At 43.7% G+C, this 27,214-nt stretch overlaps 1 protein-coding gene and 1 long non-coding RNA gene across 9 annotated transcripts in view; one reads left to right on the top strand and one right to left on the bottom strand.

Annotated features, from left to right (window-relative positions):
* Window positions 1-16,398, top strand: part of SFXN1 (sideroflexin 1) — a 40,164-nt gene extending 23,766 nt beyond the window's left edge. For 2 of the 8 annotated variants that reach the window (XM_025434380.3, XM_049109124.1), the window contains exons 8-11: window positions 1,987-2,036; window positions 9,456-9,505; window positions 9,838-9,885; window positions 14,243-16,398. In XM_025434380.3, coding sequence (XP_025290165.1) covers window positions 1,987-2,036; window positions 9,456-9,505; window positions 9,838-9,885; window positions 14,243-14,339 — 245 coding nt within the window. In that variant the 3' untranslated portion in view covers window positions 14,340-16,398. Of the gene's footprint in view, window positions 1-1,986; window positions 2,037-8,483; window positions 8,557-9,018; window positions 9,250-9,455; window positions 9,506-9,837; window positions 9,886-14,242 lie in introns of those variants that run through there. The other 6 variants (XM_035715103.2, XM_035715105.1, XR_007410208.1 and 3 more) reach the window with 5 other exon arrangements.
* LOC125754964 (uncharacterized) lies at window positions 15,137-25,377 on the bottom strand. Its single transcript, XR_007410209.1, has 2 exons — window positions 25,090-25,377; window positions 15,137-17,374 (listed from the first exon to the last, which is right to left on the bottom strand). It is a non-coding gene; the product is annotated as an uncharacterized LOC125754964 (long non-coding RNA).
* Between the last annotated feature and the right edge of the window lie 1,837 nt (window positions 25,378-27,214).

Below are 27,214 nucleotides of genomic sequence, written 5' to 3'. Positions count from 1 at the left end.
AAGAATTTGATTTTTGTAAATCGTAAGAAACTTCTAAAAGTTCTTGAATCAGAATAATTTTTACTGAAGATTTATTTGTATTGATGAGAAACTCTTAGAATACAAACCAGGTTGGGTTGGTTAGAGCAGCTATTAAGATGTATGCCAACCAAGTTTCTACTCAGTTTTGTCAGTAGAGCTTGGAGTCAGCATAATCCACAGCCAAAATCTACACTGTATATAGTTCCTCTAAGATTCTGAGCCCACTCCTAGGGCTTCCCACAGGTACCCTCAGACCAACGGCTAAGAAAAGATTCTCAGACTTACCCAGAAACCAGAGGGCCTTGGAAGTCTAATGCTCTTTCCAGAAAAAGATTGAAATTAATATGATTGATTTTATCATCTAAATACAAAAAGCACCTGGCTATTAACCAAGCTCTCACAGGATGCATACTTAATTCAGTTGCCATCAGGTTGTCCTGCTAGTATCTCTTCTTGTCTTTGAGTTCCTTTTGTCATTATGAATCTCATCAGTGGACCAAAGTTGAAGGAAAGAGCCTGAAGGAAAACTTCAAGGAACTGTATAATGGCATCAGTTACAATCACAGATAATTGGGATCTGGTTGAGCCACCATTAATTGATGGAACAAAGGAACCCCTTTGGCACCCTCATGAGACAGCAGTGTGCGCTATGGGGGGGTGGGTGCCCTGTGGGAGCCACAGTCGTGAAACAGACCAGGTCCCCTGAGTCTGGCACCAGCACACGGTTGCTAACCTATGAGGAGCTGCAGCGCCTGCCCCAGCATGCCTGCTGAGCCTAGATTTCCAGATCCTCCTAAATCAAGCTTGCAACTCCAGCTTCTACCCTGCATTTGCTTTTGGTTTTGGTTTTGTTCTTTCCCATTTTGAAAGATAAGGTTCCCCTTTGGAGTTCAGCCAGCCCAATGGATCTATTTCTAGAGGCTTGGTTATTTTATTTAAAAATTTTTTTTATTTTATTTATCTTTTTACAATTTTATTTATTTATTCATGAGAGACACAGAGAGAGAGAGAGGGGCAGAGACACAGGCAGAGGGAGAAGCAGGCTCCATGCAGGGAGCCTGATGTGGGGCTTGATCCCAGGATTCCAGGATCATGACCTGGGCCCAAGGCAGATGGTCAACCACTGACTGACCCAGGCATCTCGAGTCTTGGTTATTTTAAACATAATTTAGTCCCTGGAGAAGAAACACAACTTTTGGGTCCCAATAAAATCTATGGAGGTAGTTGCCATATTGAAGTGGTTGCTGTGACAGTCTGATAGAAATTGTGAGTAAATAATAAATGAATTACCAGTACCCAAAGTGCGTTACTGTCTCTAACCATCACAGCCAGTGTAATAGAATTCTCCCCATTTTATAGATGAGGAAAACAGAAAACTCAGGCTCAGAGAAGTTAGATAACTTTTCTAGGATCACTCAAGGCAGAAATCTTTTTTCTTTTTTTTAAGGCAGAATCTTTATATGGAATGCCACGTGGGATGGATGCCTGGGGGAGGTTGCATTTGTTTTATTAGTACAGGAGGGAGAAGTTCCTGATGTTTGTACTGTTGCATATTTAAAGTTAAATGTAAAGTCCTCTACAAGATTATAAAATTTTCTGGCTGGTAAAGAGCATTACATTGTTTTTAATTTTTTTAAAGATTTTATTTACTTATTCATGAGAGACACAGAGAGAGGCAGAGACAGGAGAAGCAGGCTCCATGCAGGGAAGCCCGATATGGGACTCGATCCTGGGACTCTGGGATCACTCCCTGAGGTGAAGGCAGAAGCTCCACTACTGAACCACCCAGGCGTCCCAATTTTTTTTAAATACTCAAGTATTTTAAAGACTTATTATTGCAAATAATTTCACTCAGCCAGTGTGAAAATAGCCCAAAAGTGACGTGAGTCTTTTATAAAACTGTTGAAAAAGACGTGAGCTGAAAATAAATATTAAAGACTTAAGCAGATCTATCTTTACTTACAGCCATCCCTCCATTTATCATGAACACTTTGGAGAAGAAAGCCTTCCTAAAGGTAAGCCCTGCTTCTATTAATCTTTGTCTCAATCCTTTCAGTTCCTTTTCAGACTTCACACTATACAGAATATTTCCTACCCAGTGAATAAAGAATTTGAAGGCCATTGGCACTTGGACACCCACGTAAATAAAAAGATGTTTCCAGGAACATTTTACTTCTGATCCCAGAAATTTGAAAAAGCTTTCATAAATGAAAGCAGCTGCCCACTCCTCTTGAGGGGTTATACTCAGTTACACACTTATCTTAGTCATCACCTAGGTACCTAGTTAGGTGATAATGAAGAGATAGTGTGAATTTGGAATGATGTGTTTATAAGTCATTGTAGATACTATTAGAAATGGAAAGAGAGTTTGGAGTGGTAGCTTTGTAGAACCCTGTATATATTTCCAGTGTATTTTTGTTTGGTGATCATGTCTAGTAATTCATTGATCTATCAGCCACCTCCTTCCAAGTTCTGAAAGTACTACAGGATGAAACTCACCAAGGACCCTCAATGCTTGGCATTGCTTTTGTAGCTTCCACAGCTTAAAGCAATAGTGTTCATGCATCCCTTATATTTTCCAATTCTTTAACAAGTGGGATACAGTAGAATAGGGTGACTCACTTGGCTCATGTGGTTGGAAAGCGGCATTGTTAGATCTGATAGGAGAAAGGAGCCAGCCTCTTTGCTGGAGGAGCAGGTGTGTTGTGGGGAGGACCATAGCTCTCTTGAGGTGAATTGTTTCGGGTCTTAGAAACAGAACTATGACACTGAGGGGACACTATAAAGCTGTGACACTGAGTGGACACTATAAAGCTTCGAAAAAGGACATAGTTCACAGGCCAAACACTTCCTGAATGATTTCATTCATTAGGAGTATTCTAAATGTGCAACAGGTATGTTCACTGACCCATATACTCCCCCTGGGCCCCAGAAGGAAAGCTACAGTCGGCACTAAGGGAACACTTCATAACCACTTTCAATATAATTATGTTCTTAGATAAGTAAGCCAGAAAGTTTGCTATGAGGAACCAGTAATGCTGAGTGCCTCATTTGATCCATGTATCCAAGTTGTTACCTGTCAATGCACCAACCGCATGTTAGCAAAAGGGGACCCTCTCTCTAGCACCTTTTCTCATAATCTTTCTTGGGAGCTTTGGGCACATGGAAGAGTTCTCTTCCCTGAGTGCATCCTCCTCTAGCAATCATAGACATCAGTGTGAATTGTGCAATTGAGTGTCATAGTGACTCTATAGGGACTGATCTGTCCCCCAATACAAAATGGTTATATGTATGTATGTACACAAATATATATGCAGTAAAGCTATTGATATAGACCAGAATGTCACTGTGGACTCCCCCAACATTTTACCTACTTGACTAAGCTCTTATTTTGAGAATTAATGAAAAAGTTGCCCATATCTCTCTCTGGTGCAAAGCTTAGAAAAGATTGACTCTTAAAAGATGCTAATGGATTAGTTTATGTACTTGAACAGTGACTGTATCCTAAAACTACCAAATTACACACACATTTGGAATTCATCAGCTTTGACGTCTGAGTGGTTTTCAGATAATCTGAAAAAAATTCATCTTCTGTCCTCTATCCATCCCTGCTCCACTTAGAGGAAGTGATTCAGGCTTTGAAGAAAAAAATACAATCAAATTAATTGAAATGGGATTTGTCAGCATCACTCTCTAGGATGCCAGTAGTAAGTGGTCCATCTAGTACATCCATAACTTTGCAGACATTGACTTTTGATGCCCTGTATTCTCCTCTATTGGCTCTTGATCAGGAAGGTGCTAGGCTTATAGTAGCTCGGCAAGAACATGTGTTGACCCAGGCAATCTTTTGACTTACCTGGTTGGTTAGCTCCTAAGGTAGTGGCACGCCAACCTCAGGAGCAGTGGAGGACCACAATAAAACTAACCCCCCTCCCTCCTGCTGAATTAAAGCAAAAACTCAGGTTTTTAAAGCAAGACTAGCTGTCTAGGTCAGTTATGAGGCTTGGAAATTGTCACCTGACGTAATTGTCTGACGTAATAAGTGACAGCTTTTGCAAGAAAGGAGTAATAAAATGCGGCTCTTTCACCAGTAGTGTTACAGGGTTATGATTGTTGTGAATCTGCAGGTATCTGTGAAAGCAGATGGGAGGCCACTTCCAGTGGTAGCATCCCCACTGCTGAAGCCTTCCTGCTCTCTTCTCTCTGCCTTTCAAATGTCACCCAACACCTCTTTAGCAGAAGGATCTCTGCAACCTGGCTCTGGAGCTCAGAATCTTGCCACCTGCCCCTGTGGATGGCACTTTATTCTACAGACTCTGGCTCTGGCCTTTGGGCACTGAGCACACTCTAGCTGCTAATATGTGTCCTGATCATGGCTGGATTCCATTCTAGAAGAAAGTCTGCATTTGAAGCTCTATTAATGCTGAAAAGTTAGGTCACTGGGGAAAACACAAAATGATGTTTGGTACATTATTATTCTCCTAATGTAGTCATACCTTGGTGCTCCTGGGGTCTCAGCATTGTTGGAAAAGTTGCTCTGGTTACTCTGACCTCCGAGTGACAACACTGGACAGAAGACCTAGTTGGGCATCCCGCATCATTTTCTTGCTGTGACAGATAGAAATTGCTTGGAGATGCAGTCTAATAGCATTTCCTGTGTGAAGGAGCCAGCAAATGATACAAGCAGTGAGCCACCCATTGCCACTCTGTTGTGGGCTTTTTCACATTAATAAATGAATTTAGATTGTTTTCCTTCCTCATCTGTTTGCAGTTTTTGGCTTTGCTTGATACTGCTTGATACTTCAGTAGTAACTTGGAGGCGTGCCACCTCATCGGTCCTTCACGAAGAAGTGCTCCACCTGCCCCACTCTCCTCCAGTGAAGAGCTTCCCCCAAAGCTGGGAGAGGAGGCTGCCAGCCTCAGAACCCCTGTGGCCAAGGCCAGAGCGGTGGTCAGAGTAGCTCATGAATCAGTCCCAGTGTCCCGCTAGTTGCAGGGGGTTCGGTTGTAGCTGTGCTGCTTTATACCTCAGTGGAGAATGTTGCTTTGAAAAAGTAATGGCTGAATGTTGAGCTATTTGTACACACATACCACTCCCAAGTGCAGCATTGCCTTACAGTACTGCCTTTCATTGCCTGAAATACTGCATTTTGCCCTTGGAGAGAATTCCATAATAGGACTGAACTGTTAGCATAGCTGTTACTAAGACACAGGTAGAGGTGGCTTATGTTAATATCCATACATTTCCATCTTCAGAGCACTTTCACATGCATCTTGAAAGGCAGGCTTTACCGTGTGCCTTTGACAGAAGCTCCAGGGATCATTTTTCCGGCAGCTCATAATGTCCACGTGGGTGGTGTTGGCCTCACTTGGCCCCCTGGTTGTCCCACAGCTCAGCGGCTAGATGTGCGCCTCCGTAAGGATGTACTTATCTGGCTTTTACCTTGGACGTGACCAAACTCCTCTGCAAACATGAAACAATTTGAATATTCTTGGCTTTTTTAACAGTAAGCTTGGGGAGCATTCAGGATGACTCATCCCTCCCCCTGTGCCTTATCTTTTCCCAAGTGGAGTGCTGGAAAAAAGCCTCAGCGGTGGGCAGGTGACTCACAGAAATCTTTGCAATGAACTAAAAAGCTCACTGCCTAAAATTTGGCGCTTCAAAGAATGGTGTTCTTGAAGAATAACTCCTGTGGCCTCTTCACCTTGTTGGCACTTTCACTGGGAATAAGTAAAGTTAATATGGTTTGGGTCAGATGATAGTTCCTCATTCCTTAAGTTCTTCTACTTCCATATTCCCTTTAATAAAGGTGGACTGCTCTGTCTACTCAGTAGATTTTCAGGGCTTTCCATTAGTTAAATGTGAGTGCAGCATTTATTTGTCCATTCACTCATTTATTTACTCAGCTGTCTTTCGCTGAGTGCCTGTTATGTGCCAAGCAATGTGCTAGGTGCTTGAGTTGTAGAAATAGGGCTTGAGCCCTGCTCACGGGGACCTGATAGCACAGTGATGGGAAGAGGCACAGGGCAGTGGTTCTAATACTTGGTGATTGCAGCACAAAGGGAATAGAAGAGGTGTCTCCCTCAACTACAGGGGGTGGCAGAGACTTGAAGAGGACAGGTCAAGGGTACATGCTTTGCAGAAGCTCAGAGAGGACACACAGCATGGCTTACATGGCCTGGGACACACAGCAGGCCAGTTGCCTGGCATGTGGGCCGTGTATAGGGAATTGACTATGCCATATATAAAAGTTAATTCACCATGATTCCTAGACTCTAAATATAAAAATATACAACTATAAAACTTCTGGTAAAAAATATAATAGATCATTTCTGAGATCAAGAGTTAGGCCAACATCAGAAAGGATGAATATCCACCATTTGCTTCAATGTGGATGGAACTGGAGGGTATTATGCTGAGTGAAAAAGGTCAGCTGGAGAAAGACAGTCATCATATGGTTGCACTCATATGTGGAATATAAGAAATAGTAAAAGGGACTATAAGGGTAAGGAGGGAAACTGAGTGGGGAAACATTAGGCAGGAAGACAAACCATGAGAGACTCCTAACTCTGGGAAGCAAACAACTGGTTACTGAAGGGGGGAGGTGGGTGGAGGGGATGAGGTCACTGGGTGACAGGTACTAAGGAGGGCACTTGATGGGATGAGCACTGGGTGTTATACTCTATGTTGGCAAATTGAATTTAAGTAGAATATTTTTTTAAAAAAGAGGCCAAGATTTCTTAGACATAACAGCAAAGGCAGTCCATAAAAGAAAACTCAATAAGTTGGACTTCATCAAAATGGTAAAATTGTTTTTTGAAAACCATGATGATGAAGAGACAAAAAGAGTGAGAGAAAATCTATACAAAGCTTGTATTTGATAAAGGATTTATACCCAGAAGATATAAAGAACTCTCAACACTCATTTAAGAAAACAAGCCAGCTTAAAAAATAGGCAGAATGGATATTTTACCAAATACGTATCTATATCAAATAAACACATGGAAAAATGCTCAGTATCTTTATTTGCTGGGGAAATTCACCTTAAAACTACATGAGCTACCACTAAACACCTATAGGAATGGCTAAAATCAAAAGGACTGACCGTAGCATGTGTTGGTGAGGATATGGAGAACTGAAACTCTCATATCCTGCTGGTAGGAATGAAAAGTGGTACAACTTTGGAAGATAGTTTGGTAGCTTCTTAAAAAGTGTAACAGACACTTACCATCTGATCGAGTCATTTTACTCCTAGCTGTTTACCTAGGAGAAATGAAAGTGTATGTCCATAAAAAACGAAGGGTTCACAGCAGCTTTATTTGCAATAGCCAGACTCTGGCAACAATCCAGATGTTCATCAGCCAGAGGATAGATTATCAAATTGCACTGTGCCCATGCAACAGACTACTTCGTTCAGCAAGGAAAGGTAGTGAGCTGTTGATACATGCAACAACCCAAATGAATATCAAAATGATTATACAAAAGAATAGATACCATACATAAAATGCTAGAAAAATATAGCCTGTTATATAGTGGCAAACAGGAGAGCAGAGATTGCCAGGGCCCCATTCCTGGGGGGTAGGATTTAGGAAAGAGCAGAATTGCCAAGAGCACAAGGAACAAGGAAAGAATTAAGAGTGACAGATAAGTTCTTACCTTGATCATGGACCATGGAGATGGCTTCACAGCTGAATACATATATAAAAACTCACGCTGTACACATCAAATATGTGTGCAGTTTACTGTCAGTAAAGTTATTAGAAAAAAATCATGGCAAAAGGAAGACTTTAGTCATAGTAAACTTTTTGAGCTTTTACCTCATTAAATTTAGATCTTTTTAACTTAGATTACTGTCTTTAATTCATTGGAACTTTTATTTACAATTTCCTCTGTTTGCACAATTCTAAGTTTGTGAGTATGTAGGGGAAGATCAGACAACCACAGCTCACTCACTGAGTCTCAGGCTAAGTGGTATTTAAGAAGTAGGGATGAATTAAGTGGATGGGGTGCCGGAGAGGAGTCGGGAGATGGGATGACGTCCAGCTTACGTTAAGTCAGAATTCTCTAGGATCCTTGTTGTTACTGAGAGCCTTTCCATCGAAACTATTGGCCTCGTTTTCTCTCGTACACATCCTTCTTTGAGATTACTTGCAGCTGTTCCCTGGGATAACAGGTGAACCCTGTTTGCTTTAGACAAGAGTCCACTTGAAATAAGAAGGCTACCCTCAGGGGCTCAAGTTCATCCTCTACAAAATCTCCTTCAGTACTTAGTTGGCTTTCCCATCATCCACGGCAGATGTCACATGTCGGAGAGGTGCCAGGACAAAGATTTACATCTCCTTATGAAAATCCACCATCATCACGTGAAGCCAGTTGGCCAAAATACAATATGATTTTTTCTTGCTGTCCTTTGAGGGGTGGGTCTGTCCCCTCTTGATGATGTTTCTCCCTTCCTCTCTAGTATATGCCTCTCTCCCCTCATGTTAACCTGTGTGACGTACCTTTTCGCCAGAGGAGTCTTCTCAGGGACCAGGGTACGCCTCTCATGCAAGCTTCTTTGGGATCATGATATTTTAACAGCTTGAGTTGACTCTGCACTAAGTTGGCTGATTTCATAACAACCAGTTCATAACTCAGATACCACTGTTTCAGGGGCCTTGTTTCTAGAACCATCTATCCCAACATTCTCCATATTGCATGTTTTGGTACCACTCCTTTTGAAAACTAAAAATCTAACAATGCTTATTCTCCAAAAGACCAATCAACTCTTTCATTTCCATTTTTAAAAAAAGTGACAGGCAACATTTTTCTGTGCCAGCAATAGTTTTAGCCATATTGATAGCAACTAAAACCAAGAAAGGGAAGCTGCAGGGGAGGAGGGAAATGTTTTTGCTGGGTTTCTGCTACGCTTCTGGCAACGTCCTAGGTGCTTTACGAATGTTACCTGGCATATGTCCCACACACTTTAGGCAACTGCTGGGATCCTCGTTTTTCAGATAAGGAAACCAAAGCTTGGAGAGGTTGAGCTCTACCTGCCTCTGTCCCCACAGTCTGGAATGAGATGGCAGGGCAGAAAGTTGAGTTCAGGTTTGTCTGTCTTCAAGCCCTGGCACCGAGCTATACTGCCTCCTCAGCCAGGAGGTGAGTTACAACTAAATGGTAATGATTTCTCTACCTGTTTAGAGCCCTGCATCTCCAGACAGTATGTGTAAGAGACAAAAACTGAGAAGCCACTTGATCTTTGCATGTGCATTCGTTGACAGATCAAGGAGGCTATAGGAGTCAGGACTAACATGCTTGTTGCAGTGTGACCCCCAAATTTCACTAATCTGGATCTTGTAACATGAGAATTTCCTTCCTATTAAACAGTAAAAGAAATGATCTTTAAGAGCCTGTATAAAAAATAATCAAAATGATATATTTCTCAATACAGAGGTTCCCATGGATGAGCGCACCTATTCAAGTTGGATTAGTTGGCTTTTGGTAAGTGGGATTACTTTTATATAATTAATTTCTTTTTTTAAAGGTAAATAAACAGCATATGAAAGGTGAAGGAATGGGTGGATAGGGTTTTGAATGTGAGACTATCCCAGAACATCTGGAACGTATGGTTCCAACAATTAGATAGAGGTAAAGAAAAACCTTTTTAAAAATTACTTTGACAGTCCTTGGTAATAAAAGTATACAAACAGGACATTTTTTATAAGGAAATAAAATGCTTAAAAGAAAGGGGATTGTTAGAAAAGTAAAAAAGGAATCTGAAAGTCATCCATTTCAAAAGGCTCTGATTTGCTCTTTTCTTTTCTTTTTTCCAGTTTGGTATTTGCTACACCTCTCTGTTGTGCTTTGTTTCCTCAGAAAAGGTATGTACTTGCTGTTCTTTGGAATGATCACCAGGTTTCTTCATCCTAAAAACCAGTTGAAGATGCAGGTGCTGTTACTGTTTCATTTGTAGGGAAGTCAAGATTCAAAAAGATGAATGAAGCCAAGAGATGGAGGTGGAAAAATCAAACACACATCTGTTTAATTTCAAAACTCTCTTTATCCAGCTCCACCATGACATTTGAAAATGTTTTATTCTTTTGGAAGAGTCAGGTTAACTCTGGCACAGATTCACTTTTATAAAAAATTTGAAATGACCTGTTGTCATCCAATCCATTGGCAAATGCAGCTTGTAACACAGAAATATCAGAATTTAAGATCCGCCCCAGGGATAGTAGTTATACACTTACTCTCAGTGCTTGGTTTATTTGCTGTCCTTCTTCCTATATAGTTTTTTGCCTGCCAATCCTTACTGTGTATTTCTATCATAAGCCACCCTTAAATCCCGCTTTTGATGGAAGAATGGGATCGATGGGCATTAAATCAGCATGGGATAATTCTGGGTCTCCAGCCTCTTCCTGATCTGACATGAAAGCACCAAGAGCAGCATTTTGTTTTGCTTTTGTTGAAGGGTTCCCAGGGTCCTGCCTTGGTCATACCCCCATGTGCCAACAGGCCCCAAACATATGGTCCGTAAGGCCTAGGGTTTCAACGGACAATGAAGTGTGTTGGAACTAACTTTATTAGGTCCGCTCCACCTGACAGAGAACTCCACCTTTTATCTGCTCTTTTTTTTTTTTTTTTTATCTGCTCTTTGACTTCAGTCTTTGACTCCTACTGGTCTTAAATAGGGCATTGAATCTCAAGAAGAGGAAGCCTCGGATCCCCTTGCTGCCTAAAGCCATACCCCTCTGGGAGGGGGCAGGGCCTTTGCAACCTATTCTCTAAACCCAATACAGACATGTTTCCTCAAATCCAAAAAGGAGGAATTATACTTATTTACTTGTTCAAACCCCATAATCTCAGGCCTTAACATAAGAAAAACTTATTTCTCTAGTATATAACAGTATCCAATAGTTGACCTTTTACTCAGTGACTTAGAAAAAGTGTATGTGAAATGTTGAGAACACCTAATACAAGGTAAGCCCTTAATAAATATAGCTGTTATAATTTTGAGATTAAAGGATTTGAAAATCCATAAAGGAGCTTCCTACATAGGCCTCGGTTTAAGTGAAGTTTATTCCTGATTTCTTGCTTATACATATGTTTATTTTTCTTTTTGTTTCTTATTCATCAGTTGCATCAAATAGAATTACTCTTAATCCTTGGTTCATTACACGCTGTCCTTTTTGGTCCAAGAATGACCCTACTTTGTTTACTTTAATGATACCATGAACATCCATGAACCCACTGCCCATTCATGAATAAAAATTCTATGTTTTTGTAGGTTCTACCCAGCCCATACCCCTCCCTCCTGCAGATTTAACCATTATGCTGAGTTTTATATTTATCGTACAATTTCATTTAAAATTTTATTTATTTATTTATTTATTTATTTATTTAAAGATTGTATTTATTTATTCATGAGAGACAGAGAGAGAGAAGCAGAGACATAGGCAGAGGGAGAAGCAGGCTCCACGCAGGAAGCCCGATGCAGGACTTGATCCCGGAACTCCAGGATCATGCCCTGAGTTGAAGGCAGGTGCTTAACCACTGAGCCACCCAGGGGTCCCATATATATATTATATATATATATGTTATATATGTTACATATATATATTTATTTCTCATGTAGTTTAGTTTTGCCTCCTTGGGAACTTTTTAGGCAGTGGGGTCCTACCATATATAATCTTCTTCTACTCGTTCTTTTTTATTCAATATCACGTAGCTAAGATTCATCCATGTTACTGTATGCAAGCTAGGTTCATTCACTGTTTACTGCTGTATAATAGTCCGTTGTACAAATATGCCACAATCCTCCATTCTCCTGCACACATGGGAAATAATAAAAAATTCTCCTTAACAGAATTTGTGGGAATCAGCAAAAGTGTTGCTTTGAGAGACATTTATAGCTTTAAATATTAGAAAGGAAGAATGGCTGAAAATCAGTGCACTAAATGTCCGACTTAAGGTCAAAAAGTAACAAAAAGAATAAATTGCAGAGAAAGAGAAAGGAAGGACATAAGACCAGAAATAAGAAAACATAGAAGATCCAGGAAGTCAAAAGTTGGTTCTTTGAAAATAGTAACAAATAGTAACAAAATCATCTTGTGATGTCAGTCACAACAAAAGAAACAATATTATGAATGAAAAAAAGGTGTAACTACAGATACAGCAGAGTTAAAAAGAGAAGTGAGTATTATCAGCATCATTATTCCAGTAGATTTGAAAAGAGGCAATGGGGGCACCTGGGTGGCTCAGTGGTTGAGCATCTGCCTTTGGCTCAGGTCATGATCCTGGGGTTCTGGAATCAAGTCCCGCATTGGGCTCCTGGGAAGAGCCTGCTTCTCTCTCTGCCAGTGTCTCTGCCTCTCTCTCTGTGTCTCTCATGAATAAATAAATAAAATCTTAAAAAAAAAAAAAAAAAAACAGCCAAATGGACAAATTCCTGGAAAAATATTAACAATGCTGAAAAATTAAAAAGTCTGAATTGGCATATCATTAAGGAAGTTGAAGTATTATTTAAACTTATATTTGGGGCACCCCGGGTGGCTCGGTGGTTTAGCGCTGCCTTTGGCCCAAGGTGTGATCCTGGAGACCTGGGATTGAGTCCCACGTCGGGCTTCCTCCATGGAGCCTGCTTCTCCCTCTGCCTGTGTCTCTGCCCCTATTTCTCTCTCCTCTGTGTATTCTCATGAATAAATAAATAAAATATTTAAAAAAAATAAACATATTTGTACAAAGCAAACACAAGAACCAGGTGGTTTTACAGGTGGAGTTTACTCAACTGTCAGGAAACAGATTACTCCAGTTTTTAAAGAAACTCTCCCAGAAGATTTTAAAAAAAGAGAAAGAGTGTCTCTCCATCATCCAGGAAGGTTTGAATAACTGTAATTCCAAAATCAGAGTTGGTCTTTATAATATATTTAGTAATTATGAGTACTTCTAGATCAATGGAAAAATAGGACCAAGACGGAATATAAGGTGTTGTTTAGAAGCATGGCTTTTGAGTCGAGAAAGCATGGCTTTTGATTTCAAATCTCAGGTGTCCTTCCAGTTTCCTTATCTATAAAACTAGGATAATAGCTGACTTTCAGGGTTCTCATGAGGATGAAAATGCATAATATCTGGCCCAAGAAACGATCAGTGTGTCATAGCATCATCATTATCTTTGGCATTATTTTAATACTACCCTTCATCCCACTATGTAGAACATAACCATGGTGATACTTTTTTTTTCTTTTTTAAAAAAATTTTATTTATTTATTCATGAGAGAAACACACAGAGAAGCAGAGACACAGGCAGAGAAAGAGAAACAGGCTCCTTGCAGGGAGCCCGATGTGGGACTCAATCCCAGGACCCCAGGATCATACCCTGGCCCGAAGGCAGACGCTCAACCACTAAGCCATCCAGGCATCCCGATACTTGTTTTTTATATATTCACAATTTTTCTTTTATTTTTTACATATGTTTATAAGTCTGTATCCTATTTTTAACTTCATATTTTCTCACATCTCAACTATATTACAGACCAATTCTTTTTAAAAGACTAATTACATATGAAAATGTTACCAGGTTTTCTGGTAGTAAACAATATTTCTTCATACTTTTATATAAGTGTGTATCTATAACAAAAAAGCAAGCTTAAAAATATATAACAAGTACTTTTTTTAAATGCATAAAGCAAAGACTATAACAGGTCATCTGTCAGTGTTGTATCACTAGGAGTATTGGATTTTTCTTGTACAGTTTAGTATTTTCTAAAAGGTTTGCAATAAGCATATATTGCAATAAGCATTGTATGATACAATGGAGAAAAACATATTAGTGCAAGTGCATTTTTAGTGTTAAAAATTCCGCTAAATACATGTGTCTTTTTTGTTAATGGTGAATGTTTATATTGTTTTCCTTGGGGAAGCAGCAGTATTATTTCCTAACACCAGTAGGGTCTGAGAGTGTCCTTGCTTGCCTTCTTCCCAGCGATGAACAGTTTTTAAGCTTTTAATAATTGTTGAGTTCTTAAGGTGCATTTCTTTGATTATCAGCAACAGTGAATTATCTAAAAGGAACTGAGCACTCATTTTGAAGGCACAGAAAGTATTTTTCAAACAGGACTCTGTCTTAGAATCTCAGTCATGATTGGAGGTGGGTGGGGGGTAGTCCCTTCTCTGCTGTGTCCAGATTCTAGTTCCCTGCTCTGCCCATGTAATAATCTTATCATTTCTCCCTTATCCCAGTTCCATGTCTGTGACGAGCTTGGAGGCTGAATTGCAAGCCAAGATCCAAGAGACCTATCCTGAATTACGACGCGTATACTTTAACAAAGGATTGTAAAGTAGCAGAAGAAACTCTACAGCTTATCATGTCCACTGCAAATCTGGTGAGGAAAAGCCTGTTCGACCTGGGTTCTCCCAGTTACAGAAAGCTTTTAAAGATCCACATTAGCCTTTTAGAGTCAAGCTGCTACTTACAGCACAGCCCCTGGTATGCTATGGGCCAGGCACCCGACACCTGTTTTGGCTCCCTTATATTTGAATCACGATGTGATTTACAGAAATACCCTTCCTATAGCTTTTATAGTAATTGTTTTTCAAAGATAATATACCAGCCCTCACCCAGAGTTTTAAAAAGCACTGCTAGGCATAAAGTAGATGTTTAGTATACAGTCAATAAATATGTCTTGATTATCAGTGAGTGAAAAGGAAATCTGTATGAAATATTGGATTGTTATCCTGTTCTTGTTTTGAATCACTCAGCAATGATTGGGAAAAACACAAAAGCTCTTGAAGCTAAGCTATAAGAAATTATTGTAAATATTAAGGACATTTGCTTCCATTTTGGGCAGTAGGCAACCCAAAGTAGATGATAAGTCTTTTGAATTTATAAGATAAAAGCTCCTCCATCTACTTCCTGAAAGTCACAATAATAATAGACAGGTGTGATGAGCTATTCCTGCTGTCAACAACTGTATGCATTCATATTGCTGGTAGATTTCTTTGGTTGACTTTTAAGCTTATTGTTTTACATTCTTAGGAAGTTAATCTTACCTTGCATTTGTTGACTTTATATTCAATTATTTACATCAAATAATCAAATAACTGAAATGTACAAATGTCAAATTTTGGAAGTAATATTCAGTACCAATGCCGTATGACTGGATCGAATCTGGTTTGTTTGATTTTTTTAGAAATGAGAGCACAGTTCCAGCCAGCTACCTGTCTTTTCTCATCATTCTAATAGATCTCTGGCTTTCAGAAAGAAAAGGAAATAATGTGTACGTGAATCAGTGACTGATGAATTTTACTTGAATATTGTGTATTACATTCCACCCTGTTTAAAAATAAGGAATCCATGGACCACTGTTTACATCGTCTGTAGTAACTTCACATATTTTTAATGTAACAGATTATGGTTTCAAATTCGAAGATGTTCAAGGTATATGCTAGGTGATTGTTCTGTTGAGTGAAGACCACTCAGTTCAATTGTTAATTCAGAGACTTATAAGTGAAAAAAAATGTAGTAGCTAGTTTTGACAGATTTTTCCAGATAATGTGACCAGACTGAATTTCCTCATAAAGAAAAAATGGTGTGCCTTGTGTCCGTGTTTCTCTTTTCTCTGAAAGGATTAATGGATCTGAAGCTTGGGACCACTCTGAGTCTTCCTTTGTGCCACCAGAATTTTCTCATTTAGATTTTCTGTCTTAAACCATTTGAGGCAAAATAGCTTCCCCATGACAGTCTTGCCTTGGATGTATTTTGTTGCCATAGATGCTTCTCTTTAAAAAAGTGGTAAGAGACTGAAATTCAAGTCAGATCTCCATGAGGTGCTGAAAGGGTGCTATTAATGTGAAAATGAAGCACTTGAGCCCCCCCACCACACTCCTGCCCCAGCTAATCTCAGAATTCTTACCACCTCACCCTCTCATTAACTGGTAGCTGCATCTTAGAATCTTTACCTTCATTGAGAAATTAATTAGCAACTGGCTTGAAGATTGATGAACTAATTGAAATTTTATATGTACGAGGAAGGGATAATGAATATGGAGATATGTCTTTTTAAACATTATTTATTGAAGCTTCCAACTCTTGCTGCTTTTATATAGAAATATTAACTGTATTGTTTAATCATGATTTATAAAAAGGAACAAATGAACCAAGATTGGCAGTCTTGCCGATCTCTTAGAAATACCATTTTTGGAGAAAAGTCCACAGGAAGTGCTTATAAGGGTAGTTATTCATATTTCTATTAACATTATAAAGAATTACAATTGTGCGTGTTTACTGACTGGCAGTTTTTATTTCAGTATTAGCACAGTGTCTCGCCAGTGTTGGAATCAATGTATTATTTCAGTTCAACTGGATGAAATGTTAATAAACTCAGAATGAAAATAAATTCTCTCTTTTATTTGTATGTAAAGGGTAATTCAGTTTTTGTCACAGTCGATGGTATCTTTCATTCAGACTTAATATCTGGGTACCATCATAACTCCTAACGAATGATAGTTTTGTATTATGCCTTCAGCAGGAAGCAGTTTCCTGTTCGTGGCTACCAGTCTTCCACCTTCGTGAACACCATATGTGCAGAGCACACACCCCCTCACAGCCCCACACAGTGTAATTCCAGGAATGTTTATTATGAGCACAGGGGGAAGTGTGACTCTGCTTTTGGTCCTGATAACGAACACCGCTGCACATGGTGGTGAGGTAAATTTGCTCTCATATTGTTTGTCCGATTCTACTGTGGAACTAGCATTTGACATAGTTCATGGAGAAAAATCTCAATTAACTCAAGATTGGAGAGTGCCTTATTACCAGACTTAATAAAGGATGAGCATTTTAACCTTCTTGTCCATGTCGCTGCATCTGTTTTGTGACTGTAACTTGTCAAGTTACAAATGAGTTAACCGTATTCCAGGGCTTGGGTCTAGCAGTCAGACAGAGCTGGTATAATCTTGGTTGTACTCACTTTTAAAATATATGTTTGGGCGACTGACATTCCCCGTGACCTTCAGTTTTGTCTGCTTTGGTTTGGGAGAAAGTAATCAAATGTACCTCATAGAGTCGTTATAAAGATGAAAAAGAATCCCTGTACAGCAGTTAGCATATTGCCCGGCACAGAGTAAACACTCAGTGAATGGTTGCCCAGCATATATTTTATGTGTTCCAGACATACTGGTTGTACATTTTAAGAACACCAGTTTAGGGGCACCTGGGTGGCTCAGTGGTTGAACATATGCCTTCAGCTCATGTTGTGATCCTGGGGTCCTGGGATCAAGTCCCACGTCGGACTCCCTGCATGGAGCCTGCTTCTCCTTCTGCCTGTGTCTCTGCCTCTCTCTGTGTGTCTCTCATGAATAAAGAAATAAAATCTTAAAAAAAAAAACAAACACCAGTTTATCAGTGTTAATGGTAAGATTTAGAACCCCAGCAACTTCCCCAGAGATAACCCACAACCTAATTAAAAATAACAGATTAAAATGGTTAAATGGAGACACTCGAATCACTCCTGTTTAAAATGTCTAACAATTAAGATTTTGCCTAAGTGAGACAGAGGTAGGAAAAGTCTTTGCTCACAGATGAGACAACTAGGGCTTCCAGTGGTGAAGTACAAGCTCAAGGCTACTCCCTGTCACTTGAAAACTTCAGTGGGAACCAAGCTCTGACACCCAGACCTTCAGCCCTCTCCAAAAATGTGAACAGCTGGAATACTCAAATGAAATTAGTTTTTCCTTAGTGTATGCAGAATTTCACAGAAAGCTGAAGAGAAGTAAGGTTATGCTTAGTAGTGATGAATATAAAGTATCATTTAAAACCTAGATACTCCAAGTGTGGTCCACAGACCAGAACATCCAAATTTGTTAGAAATGCAAGTCCTTGGGCCCCACCCCCAGACCTACCGAACCAGAACCCACAGGATAGCCGGCGCCCTGGGGAGCCCTTTGGACATCACAGTGTGAGCAATTCTGGCTGTAGCTATGTCCGGATGGTCCCAGAGGTCTGAGTATCACTGAGCGCATTTCAAAAGATCAATTTAACAATTTTCTGTGAATTCGCATATTTTGCCCCGACCAGATTCGGAGAAAGTATCAAGGCTCAGTGTTGACACACTGAGGGACACAGTATCAAGAAGCTTACAAGGGCAGGGATGTCTTATGTCCTCTGATCTATCTCCAGCACCTAGAACAGTTGGTACCAGCCAAAGGGCCACATGATCACTGAGATCACACTAGACTCTTTCCAGGAGTCTCAAAGAGCATCTTCCCATTTCCTTGTAGAAAAGAACCTATTTTGTGTCACAAAGAGGAGGTCTTCACAGGATGTGAAAAGAACAGGGAATATGAGAATTTCTGGGAATGGAGCCCGAAATGAACATCGTCCCTGGACATAGAGGGGATGGCTTTCAGCTGCCAAGCTGCAACCGTTGTTACAGAGGCACCCCCTTGTCACCCCCTTGCCACTGTCCCTAAAGCTTTAGGAGCAGAAAGAGCACTTGGGGCAATTTATTTTTTTTTAAGAAATTTATTTTATTTTATTTTTATTTATCTATGATAGTCACAGAGAGAGAGAGAGAGAGAGAGAGGCAGAGACACAGGCAGAGGGAGAAGCAGGCTCCATGCACCGGGAGCCCGATGTGGGATTCGATCCTGGGTCTCCAGGATCGCGCCCTGGGCCAAAGGCAGGCGCCAAACCACTGCGCCACCACTTGGGGCAATTTAATCCTCAAGAAGCCTGTCATATCCCCATCTCTGAAAAGGGAAGGAATTTGAGGCTCAGCAAAGTGCACTAACTTGTGTCACACAGTGGCCCAACCACCATCTCAATCCAGACCTGTCAAACTCAGCTATTTCCCCACTGTATTTCACAGATCCGAAGTGGCCAGCCTTTTTTTTTTTTTTTTTTTTTTTTTTTTGCATACATCACTCCTTCTCATCCCAAGGGTTTCCTCTCCATTCTAAGGTGGGAGAACAGACTTGAAGACATGGAATCACTTGCCACAAACCTAACTTGGTTCATTCAAAGGACTATGGAAGATGACTCTCATTCCCACATACACACCCACACACATAAGGTAGGTCAGCGAGGTCATTTCCATCCAGATAAGAGTCCCAGGTTAAAGTAAGAGTGAGAACCAGTGGCTCTCAAAATGTAGCCCCCAGACCAGCAGCAGCAGCATCACTGGAAACTAGAAATGTATGTTCTCGGGCCCTTTCCGTAAGCGCTGAATCAGAAGCTCGGTGAGGGGGGTGCTAGGGGAAAGCCCAGACAGTTCTTAGCAAGCCCTCTGAGTGATTCTGATACAGACTGGGTGGCTCTTCTGATGACTGCTGCAGTTGAATTCAGCTCCATTCCATGAATTGAGCAGGCAAAGCAATGTCAACCTCAGCCTCCTCATCTGGAGAATGAAAATAACCCTCCTTCCCACACTGGGTACCCGTGAGGATCCAGGGAGTATTAATAAATAGCACCTAGCCTGGTGCCCGGCACAGTGCACGTTGACTCAGCACATTGTAGCTTAACTTCAAATGTGTGATCCCCAGGGCTGAAAGTTTGGCAACACTGTTGGTGATCTCGCTGGGAAACAGGCACTCTCATGACTGCGGGTGGGTGTGCAAGTTGCTGTGATTTCTCCGCAAGACAGTTTGGCAGTATCTATCAAAACTTACAAAAGCACATGCCCCCTCTTAAGCAAATCCGCTTCTAAGAATTAATCCCACAGACGAACACAGTCGGGTTCATGGAAGGCCTGGCTACTCCCATGGGAGCCATATGGAGGCAATGTGTCAGGCAGGAGTTGGAAGAAGGGGGAGGTTGGAGGGTGTTTCCAAAGAAATTGCTAAGCAGGAAAAAAAGAAAGTATACTCTACTGTGGGGTAGTCTAAAATACAAGAATATATTTTCCCTTGGGAACTCTTTAAAAAAAAAAAAAAGATTTTGTTTATTCACTTGACAGAACACAAGCAGGGGGAGCGGTTGAAGCAGAGTCCCTGCTGAGCGGGAAGCCTGATGTGGGGCTCGATCCCAGGACCTTGGGATCATGACCCAAGCAGAAGGCAGCCGCTTAACTGAGTCACTCTGCCCCCCACCTTGGGAACTTTTTCTTTTTTTTAAGGTTATTTACAGAGAGACAGACAGACAGAGGGAGAAGCAGGCTCCATGCAGGGGGCCTGATGCAGGACTCAATCCCAGGTCTCCAGGATCACGCTCTGGGCTGAAGGTAGCGCTAAACTGCTAAGCCACAGGCGCTGCCCACCCCCTTGGGGACTTTACAGTTTTTTTCTGATTTGGATTCTTGTGAGATAGATAGATTCATAGCAGCCGATTGTCACAAGTATAAATAAGTTGAGAAGAAAGGCTATCTCTGGATGGTGGGATTATAAGGGATTTTTACATTTTTATGCTTTTCTGATTTTTTCAGCCTTCTGTTTCAGAACTCAGGACATATTAAATAGTATTTTTCAAACCTCTGTGTATGATAATCCCAATTTTCTAATAAATGCACTGATATGTATAAAAGATGTATTAAAAAAAAAAAGATGTATTAGAGGGCAGCCCCGGTGGCTCAGCAGTTTGGCACCGCCTGCAGCCCAGGGCGTGATCCTGGAGACCTGGGTTCAAATCCCACGTCGGGCTCCCTGCATGGAGCCTGCTTCTCCCTCTGCCTGTGTCTCTGCCTCTCTCTCTCTCTCATGAATAAATAAATAAAATCTTAAAAAAAAATAAAAAAGATGTATTAGAAGGATACCAAAATGGTTAACAGTTGTCTCTGGGTTTAGATGTAACCTGTATTTTGTTTAGTTTCCTGTGTCTCAGATTTTCTGGAATGCGTCTGTATTCATTTTATAATCAGAAAAACATCAAGTTCAGGCTGTAGAGTAGTAATGCAGTAGCTCGATCTGCCTCACGGGATCATTGCCAGCCCCAAGCAGGCTAGGCTCCCCGGGGTCCTGAGCTCCCGTGGGGAGGGAGCGGGGGTGCTGAGAGGCGCCGCTAGGGTGCAGCATTGCCTGCAAGATCGAGCGCTGAGCCTCCCGTCACCCCCCAGCCTACCGCAGGTGTCCCGGGGCAGCCCAGGGCAGGCAGCCGGAGATCAGGGAGACCGTGGATCTCTGCATTTCCGAGACCACCTCAGGAAGAGTGTAGAAAAACCTGGGGGAAGGACGATCTCTCCAGCTGCTGGACAGATAGCCTGCTTTGGCACCCAACAGGCAGGAATGGATTCAGCCATTGAAACACCTGACCCCGGCGGGCGGGGTGGAGCAGAACGCAAAACAATGAGTGACCCAGTCCATACCCTCAAGGCCATAAGGACTGTGACACAGCCGGTGACCCCAGGATGATGAACCCTGAACCCAGCTGGGGGAGGCGAGCTGGAAATCAAGGAGGACTTTAGGGAGCGGCACATCAGCAAGAGGAGTAGGAAGTACTGAAGGGGAGGGGAGAGAGGGCAGGAAGAAACCAGTGCTTCTGGTTGGAAGGAACAGTCAGGGGAGGACCTGGAGACCCGAGAAAGTGTGGCTAAGTATTGTGTGCAAGGGAGGGAGCTTTCAGAAAGATGCCCCCAGGTGTCGGGGGCCAGGTGTTCAGTGCCCAGAGAAGGAGCACGTGGTCTTCAACCTGAAGCCCCGGCTCGTTCCAAAGGGTTCTGTGCAGGGCAGGAGGAGTAGTCAAATCCTAGCTCTGCCACGTACTATTTCCATGATAATGCGAAAAGCCAGTTCCCCTCTCTGAGCCTCAGTTTTCTCATCTGTAAAATGGAGATAGTAAAATCCACTTTATGGTCTTGTGAAGCTTAAAAGGGGTAGGTGGAGAACCCGAAGTCATGACTTTCCTTCCCTGTATTTTTACTTTACTGCTATTTGGGGGGGCAGCCCGGGTGGCTCAGCAGTTTAGCGACGCCTTTCACCCAGGGTGTGATCCTGGAGTCCCGGGATCGAGTCCCACGTTGGGCTCCCTGCATGGAGCCTGCTTCTCCCTCTGCCTGTGTCTCTGCCTCTCTCTCTCTCTCTCATGAATAAATAAGTAAAATCTTTAAAAAAATTTTTTTTAAATACTGCTATTTGGGCAATAGTATTCAAATGGAAAAATCAGACAAACAGGCCATTCCTAGTTTGTCCATGGTGTCAGCTTGGCAAACATTAGTAGTCCAGGGGAGTCATCCCGGCTAGCTTCTAGGGGCCAGGAAATCATTTTATCATGTGTGATTGCAATCAAGAACATGTTCTGCCCTCGTTCCCATTTATAATGAAAACTTATTTTAATCATGTGCAATCTCCAGGAAAGATGGTAACACAAGGAACAGTTTAAAAAAATAAATAAAAAGCTAAAAAGCTTATCTCTATAAGACCGTCTACTCTATTGAAATGTTAAAGGACACAACCTCCTAACACAGACTGAATACTAAATGTGGCTTTAGAATGCAGGGGTGAGGCACCAGGACCCCATCACCACCACCACTCCACCATCCCACCCCCCGCCCAGAGCCTTGTCAGGACAACGTTGTGGGGTGAGTGCAGATGCTGACAGAGGCAGGAAGCACAGAAGCACAGCAGATGACGTCTTCCTCTGGCCAGGGCTCCTCACCAGAAGAATGAGTCCCACTGATATCTATTGATAATCAATTGATAATACCCTAATGAAGAGAAAGAGAAGCTGGAACCAGATCCCACTTCCCGGGTGAACTTCCAGCTTTGCGAGGGCAAAATCTGGACAGTGGAGGAAAAAGGGCATCCCAAGCTGCTAGGTAGAGCCTGACAGTAAAAAGTAGAGGGAGGAAGAGGAGGCAGAGGATAGAAAAGTGTGGAGCATCTCTAAGTCACGAGTGGAGAGTGGGGAAAGAGGGTTTGGGGGGCAGGGGGCAGAGAGGGGCAGCTATGGGGAAATGCATCCTTAAAAGTCAGCTAGGTGTTAAGAGGGCATCCCATTTGAGTAGGGTTTCTCGCTCCTGATTTCACTCCAGAATCACCTGAAGAGCATTTCCCAATTCCTATTGCTCAGGCATCACCCAGACCAATTCCATCAGCACCTGGATGGCCTGGGGACTGGCATTTTAAGCTCCCCAAGTCATTGTGAGGTGCAACCAGGTATTGAGAACTGCTGTTCTGAAGATTGATGAATACTTTCAAATAATTTAATGATTTTGGGGGTGCTGGCTGGGTTTTTTAATGTACTACGGTGTATGAATATCCCACACTGAGCTAACACTATGGATACATGTTACCATCCAAATCCACTTAACCACCAGTGAGCTCCCATTTACAGAGACGGCTAACATTCATTGAGCAGTTATTTTGCCTTTCACCACCTCAATCTCACAACACCCTGTGAAACAACCACTTCACAGATGAAATTGTGACTTTCAGGCACCAGCCCAAGAACAGCCAGCTGACACCCATGGCAGAGGCACACTGAGCTCAGGCATCTGGCTCTAGCCCTCTAGCTGGCCAGTACACCAGCTGCTCCTCCCATCCTGCCCAGGCCTACCCTCCCCTCAAGGCTGCCTTCCACCGGAGGGAGAGGACAAAACCAACCCCAAACACCTAGGATTCCATTCCTTCCAGGGGGAAGAAACCTGGAACAGCACCGAATGCAAACAGTAGATGGCCCCAACACCGCAACTTCCTAATTCTGGAGAGCAGGGCTCTAAATAGATTCCAGTAGAGATGGAGCTGGTGATTTGAAAAACGGTGAAGGGCCTCTGCCCCTGCCTTATGTATGGTTCATGCTAGCTAGTTGGCTGGGACACCTTGGTGCTCCTCCTTATGGTCTCTCATCTTCCAACAGGGTAGACTTGCTTCCTTGCATTGGCCTCAGAATGGTGTTCCAAGAGGAAAAAGTCCCAGTGCACAAGCATTTATGAAGCTTTTGTTTACACCGCATTTCTGGTATCCTGCTGGCCAAAGCAAGTCACTTGGCCAAGACCAGCATCAGCTGTGGAGGGGGCTTGGCACCTGCCCCCCCACGGGAGCAGTGGTAGAGGGTACAGAGTTGGATCCTCACTTAGCTGCTGGACCAGAGAGGTTAGAGAATGCACATAGATGGGGAGATGTCGAAGGGAGCAATTTGGATGACACCTGCATCTGCACTGGGGGAGCTGGAGCCCCAAGGCCACCCCTGTGTGTCCCCCAGTCCCCTGACTCTCTGAGGCTCAGCTCTAGACAGGATAGGACCTGAAGAAAAGCCACTGTGAGAGGAAGGAAGGTGGGTCCTGGGGAGAAGCCAGTCCCCATGGATGGGGCGGAGGCTCCGAAGGCTGGAGAGAGACCAGAAGAATGACCCTTTTTCTCAGGAAGCTGCAGACCAGCACCACTAGAAACCGGGTGTGCTTATGAGATCACCGGTGGCAGCCACGGGGTGTGTGCTCCCGGTTTTCCATCAGAAAACTTGCCTTTCAGTTACAAGAAGTGCATTTGGCTGTGGGCCTCCTGCCACGACAGCCCTGGGGACCCAGCTCTAGCTGAGGCGTGCTGTCCCCGGGACGTCCCTGCCGGTGACTAGGCATGGCAGGGGCACCCTGTCCAGCCCAGGTCTTCTAAAACTGATCTTTGCTCTACAACTTCCTGCTGCGCTGGCCACACGTCAGATCTGTACCCCCGCTGAAGGCTTTCCTAACTCCTGCCCTTACCTTCGTCTTTCATGGGCATTGTGCCCAATGCACCCTTTGCTCTGCTACGATTATTGAGCATCATCATGCCTCAGCATTTATCACTGTGCTAAGCCATCTGTGTGCATCGCCATTTATGAGGTAGGAACCGACACCGGCCCATTGTTGGGTTGAGCCAACAGAGGAGCAGAGAGCTTACATGGCTGGCCTGGAGGACCTCGGCCAGTGAGAGGCAGGGCCCGGCTTGGACGGAGACTTGGGGTCTGGGCCTCAGGAGGACAGAGCACTCAGCAGTGAATCATCATTCTCACTTCTCTGGCCTCTCACCAGGAGGTTTTCCAGACTTTCATTCCTTCCAGATTAAAAACAAAAAAACCCCCTACTTTCCTTCTTGGAATTTGTCTAATTTTGGAATGAAGTTTCCTGGTAATCTGGTCATACATTCATTATCAAGAGCTAAAATTAAAGGCTTCTCCTCAGTACCCTTGCATGAGCAGTGCCATGGTGGAGATTTGGACCTGATCACGGGAAGGAAAGCACTCCGTGCACGTGGAACCCAGGAAGGGCTCAGTTTCCCCACAGCTCAGCAGGTCCTCAAAGGCCAGAGACCTGATTTTGGTGGATGCCATAGGCTCGAGGAAGAGCGAGGTTTGCTGACCCCTCCTCGCACCAGAAATGTGCCCCCACGAATGACAGGAACAGTTTCCCGCAGGGTGCCCCCCTGGCTGCAGAGGCACAGGGTCAGTTGTCCCTCTTGTCCCAGGCAGGACCACCCAGTTGCCAGGAGAACGGTCTCTGTGACACAGTCAAGCCCCGTGTGCCTCCGGGGATATCATTAGCACACAATGGCAGCCTCTCCCCCAGGCCCACTAAACCTCAGGAGTGAGAACTCCTCTGAGTGAGAACGCCTGACTTCATCCGTACGCCTGACCTCTCCAGTCTAGATATTCTCTAGCCCACTACCAGCCCCAAGGAGGTAGTCTTCAAAATCTCCCAGAGATTTCTCACATCCAGTGAATGAAAGAGACATACCAGAGCAAAACTGAAAGGGAGCGGAATACGCCACCCCTCCAATGTGCCGTTTTGCACATTTTGAGCTGAAGGCAATCAAGACCCAGCAGACTCAGGAAAACTTTCACTTCTCCCTTAAGTGCCTGAAAGAATTTTTTTAAAGGATTTTTATTTATTTATTTGAGAGAGAAAGAGAAAGCATGGGGGAGAGGCAGAGGGAGAGGGAGAAACAGACCCCTGCCACCCCCACCCCCCACCCCCCACTCTGCTGAGCAGGGACCCCTATGTGGGGCTCAATCCCAGGACCCTGGGATCCTGACCTAAGCCGCAGACGCTTCACTGACTGACCCACCCAGGTGCTCCCTGAAAAAATTTAGATAGGGGTCCTCTACCAGAGAGAGCGCTATTGTCGAGAAACTTTTTTTTTTTTTAATTTTTATTTATTTATGATAGTCACAGAGAGAGAGAGAGGCAGAGACACAGGCAGAGGGAGAAGCAGGCTCCATGCACCGGGAGCCCTACGTGGGATTCGATCCCGGGTCTCCAGGATCGCGCCCTGGGCCAAAGGCAGGCGCCAAACCACTGCGCCACCCAGGGATATCTGGAAGACTTACCTGCAGGGCAGGGCAAACATCTGATTACTGTACACGTGTTCCGCTTATCTGTGAATTGCTCTTGCCCCGTTTGAAGCCCCAGGCCCCTAAGTCAACCTGAGCACCCGAGTGCCGCCCCCGGCCGGTGGCCTCCCCGCGCCAGCCCTCCCTCCCTTCCATCTCTGGCCCTCGAGCCTGGCTGCCAGCCGGCCCAGGAGACCCGGCGCCCCCAGCCAACACAGATACCCAGATGTAGATGCCAGACCTCATCATTGAAGGGAAGCCCGAGCCAAACATGTGGATTATTTTTTTTTAAGATTTATTTATTTATTTATTTATTTATTTATTTATTTATGATACACACACACACACACACACACACACACACACACAGAGGCAGAGACACAGGCAGAGGGAGAAGCAGGCTCCATGCAGGGAGCCCGATGCGGGACTTGATCCCGGGACCCCAGGACCGCGCCCCGGGCCAAAGGCAGGCGCCAAACCGCGGAGCCACCCAGGGATCCCCAAACATGCAGATTCTAACAGCTTGGGAGCTGGGCCCTTTCCCCGAAGGCCGTGCCAGGGCAGGGCAGTCCGAGGGACAGCCCCACCGCTGCCCGGGCCGCGTGCCCACTCGGGAGCCCGTCCACGTCCTCAGCGCCTGGACCCCACAGCAGATGCTGTGGACGCCGCTGATCTGCAACCTCATGACCGTCTGCCCTGGACAGACAAACCCAGATCTGTTGACCTGCGGCCGCTGCCTGCTGTCCTTTCCGTTGGAGGCCATCACTGCGTTCCTGGACCCCAAGGAGCTGGACTGTTAGCTTTTCAGTGGTCCCGGCCCCTGCCAGGGCCCAGAATGCAGAAACCCCAAGGCCTCGAGCTGCCTCCCCTGCGGGAGACAGTTCGCAGGGGTCCAGAGCATGCTGCGCCATGCCCAGCGGGACCCCGGACCGTCCACCTACCAGACAGAACCGGGTGGATGGCTGTCCCTGCGGGGCTGG

Source organism: Canis lupus, chromosome 4 (genome assembly GCF_003254725.2).
Source record: "Canis lupus dingo isolate Sandy chromosome 4, ASM325472v2, whole genome shotgun sequence".
In the NCBI taxonomy this organism is placed as follows: Eukaryota; Metazoa; Chordata; class Mammalia; order Carnivora; family Canidae; genus Canis; species Canis lupus.
The sequence above is the reverse complement of the archived record's forward strand: the minus strand, read 5'-3'. Positions and strand labels throughout refer to the sequence as shown.